This window comes from Crassostrea angulata, chromosome 5 (genome assembly GCF_025612915.1).
Source record: "Crassostrea angulata isolate pt1a10 chromosome 5, ASM2561291v2, whole genome shotgun sequence".
NCBI classification, from domain to species: Eukaryota; Metazoa; Mollusca; class Bivalvia; order Ostreida; family Ostreidae; genus Magallana; species Magallana angulata.
The window spans coordinates 58,333,316-58,338,820 of NC_069115.1; the positions used below are offsets into that span (position 1 = coordinate 58,333,316).

The window sequence follows — 5,505 nt, forward strand, 5'->3', positions numbered from 1 at the left end:
TCCAATGACATCAAGAAGTTCTTTTATTCACGGGAACGACGAAGTTCGCCCAATCATGCGTCCATTTGAAGCTAATCAAGAGAGAAAGCACGATCGTTATGAACACGACGTACCTTACGATGGTTACTCAAGACGAGCACCGGAACCCGAATTCAGACGAACACAGGAACCGAGAGGAAGAAAACCGGCAACGTTTGATGGTACTATGAATTGGAACGATTACTTAGTGCATTTTGACATGATCGCTGAACTCAACTACTGGAACGACGAAACTAAAGCACTAGAGTTAGCTACGAGTCTACAGGGACCGGCATTAAGCGTTCTGAGTGATCTAAGACCAGAGTATCGATACAGTTTTCGTCACCTCGTTTCTGCATTATCGGCAAGATTTGAACCAGAAAATCAGAAAGAGATTTACAAGACACAGTTAAAGAGCTGAGTACGGAGGAAAAATGAATCTATCACGGAATTGATGCAAGATATCAAGGGACTTGTAAGGATGGCTTACCCAAACGCACCCCTTGATTTCCGCGATCAGATTACCAAGGATTCGTTCATTGAAAGTTTAAATGAACAAGAAATGGAATGGTCCGTGTTCCAAGGGAGACATAGAAATTTAGAAGATGCAGTACGACTAGCATTGGAATATAAGGCATTTCAACAAGTTCGCGGAAGACGAAACAGAGTCGCGGTACAGATGCAGAGAGAAGAACCGATGGATGCAAATATCAGAAATGATGCACACCAAATGGCTCTCATCAGCCAGAACACAGAAAAGAATTTCAACAAGAAAGGTCCATGTTTCTACTGCAAAAAAGATGGTCACATCAAGAGTGAATGTAGGTTACTACAACGGCACCTGGAAGCAGAGGAAAACAAGAGTCAAAGAAAATCGGGTCACACCAACAGCGTAGTGACCAAAGTACCAGAAAAACGTGCAGTAGTTGACGCCAGCAGCCTAACGTCAACTACACAACAAAAAGGGCCACAAGTTTTAGAAATAAAGGGATCAAGTAATAACTCATTAACACTACAATCTGAAAATAAACTCCATCATTGACACTGGTTCGTTTATCACAGTAATTCATCCAAAGAAATATTAAGAAATAGACAGATGTATGAGACCAAAGTTAGAGCCGCCAAATTATAGTAATTTAAGAATGGCAAATGGTGACCTTGTTGTCCCAGAGGGTCAGACTGTACTACAATTCAAAATCAAAGGGGAAATAACCGAACACAGAACAATAGTTGCTGACATTGATGCACAAATGATACTAGGCTTTGATTTCCTCAGAGAACATAATTGTCAGTTACACCTAGGGGAAGGAACTCTTACACTTGGTGACCTGAAGCTAGTATGCGACACTGTCAGTGATCAAAGTAGTGTGTTCCAAATTTCTATTCAAGAGACTTTATCTATTCCCCCAAGAAGTGAGATGATAATTGAAGGGAAAGTTCACCCAAATCTAAATGATAAAGAACTCCTCATAGATGGAACGAAACGTGACCTTCAACAGTCCGGATTTTTAATTGCAAGATGTCTAGTAAAGCCCAAAGAACGTAGGTACCCATTCGTGTCGTAAATGTAAGTGACCAAGAGCTGAAAATTTACAAAGATACTTCTGCAGCTATAGCTGAAATAGAACCAAATGTAAGTGAAGTACAAACCAAGAATGACACCAACATAGAGCCAGCTGTAGACACAAGCTTTACAAATTATGTGAAACCATTATGGGACTCTTGTACCAAGAACCTTTCTAAGGAACAACAAGAACTGGTAAGGGATCTTTTGCAGAAGCACATTAAAGTATTCGCAAAATCAGAGACAGACCTAGGGAAGACAAATATTGTGTCCCACAAAATTAACACAGGAGACGCAAGACCAATCAAGCAACAGCCTAGACGGATACCTCTTCATAAGAAAGAAGCAGCAAGAGAGGAAGTGCAGAGAATGCTTAAAGCAGGAATTATAGAACCATCCTCTAGCGCTTGGAGTGCACCAATTGTATAAGTAATCAAAAAGGATGGTAGCATTCGATATTGTATCGATTACCGGAAACTCAACGAAGTAACGCAAAAAGATTCATACCCTCTACCACGTATAGATGACTCACTTGATGCATTTAGGGGATCACAATGGTTTAGTTGTTTAGACATAGCAAGCGGTTATTGGCAGGTAACGATGGACCCTAAAGATAAAAAAAAAGACAGCATTTGTTACCACACATGGTTTTTACCAATTCAAGGTCATGCCATTTGGCTTATGTAATGCTGCAGCCACATTTGAGAGACTAATGGAAAATGTATTAGCGGGTCTACGAAATTTGTCTCTTATATATCGACGACATCATTGTTTATTCCAAAGATTTCCACAGCCATGTAAATCATCTAGATGTAGTACTGCAATGATTACAAGAAGCTGGATGAAAGGTTTCTCCCAAGAAGTGTGATTTCTTCAAAGACCAGGTAGCTTTCCTTGGTCACAGAGTTAGTCAAGAAGGGATATCAACCTCTCCAGATAAAGTGAGCGCAATTAAGGAATGGCCTGTACCAAAATCAGTCACAGATGTGCGAAGTTTCTTGGGTACATGTTCATACTATCGAAGATTCATAAAGCAGTTTACAGATATAGCCCGACCTCTACACAAACTGACAGAGAAAACAGAAAAGTTTAGTTGGACCCCTCCGTGTGACGAAGCATTTAAAAACCTAAAGATAGCCCTCACTTCAGCACCTATCTTAAGGTACCCGAACCTGAACTTACCCTTTGTGTTAGACACAGATGCTAGTGCATTTGCTATGGGCGGAGTTCTATCTCAGATAATAGAGAGACCTATCGCATACTTTAGCAAGTCATTTAATAAACCAGAAAGAAACTAATGTGTTACTAGACGAGAACTTCTGGCAGTTGTGAGTTCAATAAAACATTTCCATCATTACTTGTATGGAAAAGACTTTCTGGTCAGAACCGATCATGGAGCACTAACTTGGCTCCTTAACTTCAATAATCCAGAAGGACAAGTAGCCCGCTGGCTAGAGGTACTACAAACATACAACTTCAAGATTGAACATCGACCAGGAAAACAGCATGGTAATAGTGATGGACTAAGTCGTCGTCCATGTTCACCTTGTAATCTCTGTGATAAGAAAGAAATAAATTACCAGAGCATAAAACCTGAAAGTAATTCAATACTAAAGTAAAGAGAAGATCAAACTAGCACTCAAAATTGGTGAATGACGAAGTCACCAGAAGATCTACCAAAAGAGCAGAACACAGACCCATCATTAGCCAAAATCATCAAGTGGAAGTTGGAAGATAGAAGACAAACCTGGCAGATTATTGCAAAAGAGTCGACAGAAGTTAAAACATACTGGTCGCAATGGAAACGCCTAATTATAAGAAACGGCGTGCTTTACAGGACGTGGGAAGAAAACGAGCAAACCTATCACCAGATAGTGGTACCAAGGGCCTGCGTCACTGAAGTAATGAAGTTAGTGCATGACAACCCCACAGGTGGACACTTGGGAGTAGCCAAAACCACCGAGAAAATCCGAGAGAGATTCTACTGGGCATCCTATAAAGAGGATGTGGTGAAGTATATTAGATGCTGTACTATATGTGAGGCACGGAAGAATCCGTCAAGGGCAGCAAGAGGAAAACTTGGTCAGTATCTAGTTGGTGAACCTCTGGAGAGGGTAGCCATAAACATCCTTGGTCCTTTACCACGGACTGAGAAGGGTAACAAGTACATTGTTATCATATCTGACTACTTCACAAGATGGATAGAGGCATATCCGGTAAAAAACCAGGAGGCAATAACCATTGCAAGGGTTTTTACAGAAGAGTTTATCTCGAGGTATGGAGTTCCACTCCAGGTCCACACTGATCAGGGCACGCAATTTGAGTCAACATTATTTCAAGATTTGTGCAAGATGTTGCGACTAGAGAAAACAAGAACTACACCATACAACCCTAAGAGCGATGGATTGGTCAAGCGATTTAATCGTACCCTGGAAGACATGATTAGCAAGTACGTTCAACCAAACCAAAAGAATTGGGATGAAGTTTTACCTTTGGTGATGCTCGCATACAGATCTTCTGTGCATCAGACCACAGGATACAGTCCAGCCAAATTAAATCTGGGAAGAGAGTTGAAACTACCAGTTGATCTTGTGTATGGTCATCACCCAGGGGAAGACCAGTTATATGAAAATTACCACGACTTTGTCGAGAAAATGAAAACCAATATAGGAGTCATCCACGAAAAGGCCAGGCGAAAATTGATTGAAGTAAATGAAAATCAGAAAAAAAAATATGACACCAATACAAATCAAAAGCAGTATACAACTGGACAACATGTATGGATCGCGTCTAAAGCCAGAACCAAAGGGAGAAGTCCGAAACTTCAAAACCATTGGACATGACCTTACATAGTACTAGGCGCTGTATCCGACCTCGTGTATAAAGTCAAAAGGTCAAAAACGAAAAAACCAAAATATATTCACCATGATCAGATGAAATTATTCCGAAGTGAAATAAATGAAAATAAATTCCAATAAAGCGCGTTCGATAAAAACAGTTATAATTTATTTTTGTTCAAAATTGTGCGTGAACCAATCCAGTGACCTTTGTTTCTAATAACATTTCATTATATAACCAATGAGGAAAAATAGTGACGACTGTGAAGTGACAATAACTTTATTTTATTTCAGTACCAATGATGTTGTCTTGTAAGACCTGCTTCAGGATGTACCCTATATGGCGCCAACTGAGCAGGCATATCAGAGATAAGCATGCCAGCCAACCAGTATTGTGCAAATACTCCCAGTATGGATGCGTTTTAGCAATGTCAAGATCAAGAAAGAGCCAATTACTTGCTCATGAAGCAAAGTGCAAATATCACCCAGTCAATGGTGGACCAACTAGAAACCATAGAATTCATCCAAGAGTTGAGAGAGATATGCCAGGGACACCAGTTCAGGATGAGCGGCCTATGGATAAGGAACAGGAAGGAACAAATGTCTATGACCACCTCCATCTGGACCCAAGATTTTTCTTCTTAGCGGCTCCATCCAATTACAGAAGAGAACATTGTGCTGAAGAACTTATCAAGGTTAGGGAGAGAGCCATACTCACGGGGACTAGAGCAGAGTCATTTTTCCCACCAACCCTTGATCACATCAGGAAGGAGGAAACAGCCATCCTACCTGATGGAACCACATACCAAATGCGTTCCTTCTGGTATCGTACATCGACCACAACTAAATGTACAGCAACCAAGACGGAGGAGACCATCAACTCATCTTCATCTGTGGAACGTGATGCACAAACTCAGTGTTCCGTCTATTTGCACCTTGCTGATTGAGTGAACCAAGTAGAAACGAGGACGTTTCAATTAAGAGGGGGTAATGTTACGATTCCTGGGTTGAGACTATATCATCATGTGTTTTAATTATTTGTGTGTTGTTGTGACTTACTTGTTTTATTTACATTGTTATATAAAT

At 40.5% G+C, this 5,505-nt stretch overlaps 1 protein-coding gene across 1 annotated transcript; it reads left to right on the forward strand.

Annotated features, from left to right (window-relative positions):
• The first annotated feature begins 499 nt into the window (after window positions 1–499).
• LOC128185532 (uncharacterized) lies at window positions 500–2,011 on the forward strand. Its single transcript, XM_052855108.1, has 3 exons — window positions 500–1,013; window positions 1,279–1,431; window positions 1,629–2,011. The coding sequence occupies exons 1-3, from the start codon at window positions 500–502 to the stop codon at window positions 2,009–2,011; spliced, it is 1,050 nt and encodes a 349-aa protein (XP_052711068.1).
• Window positions 2,012–5,505: the final 3,494 nt, after the last annotated feature.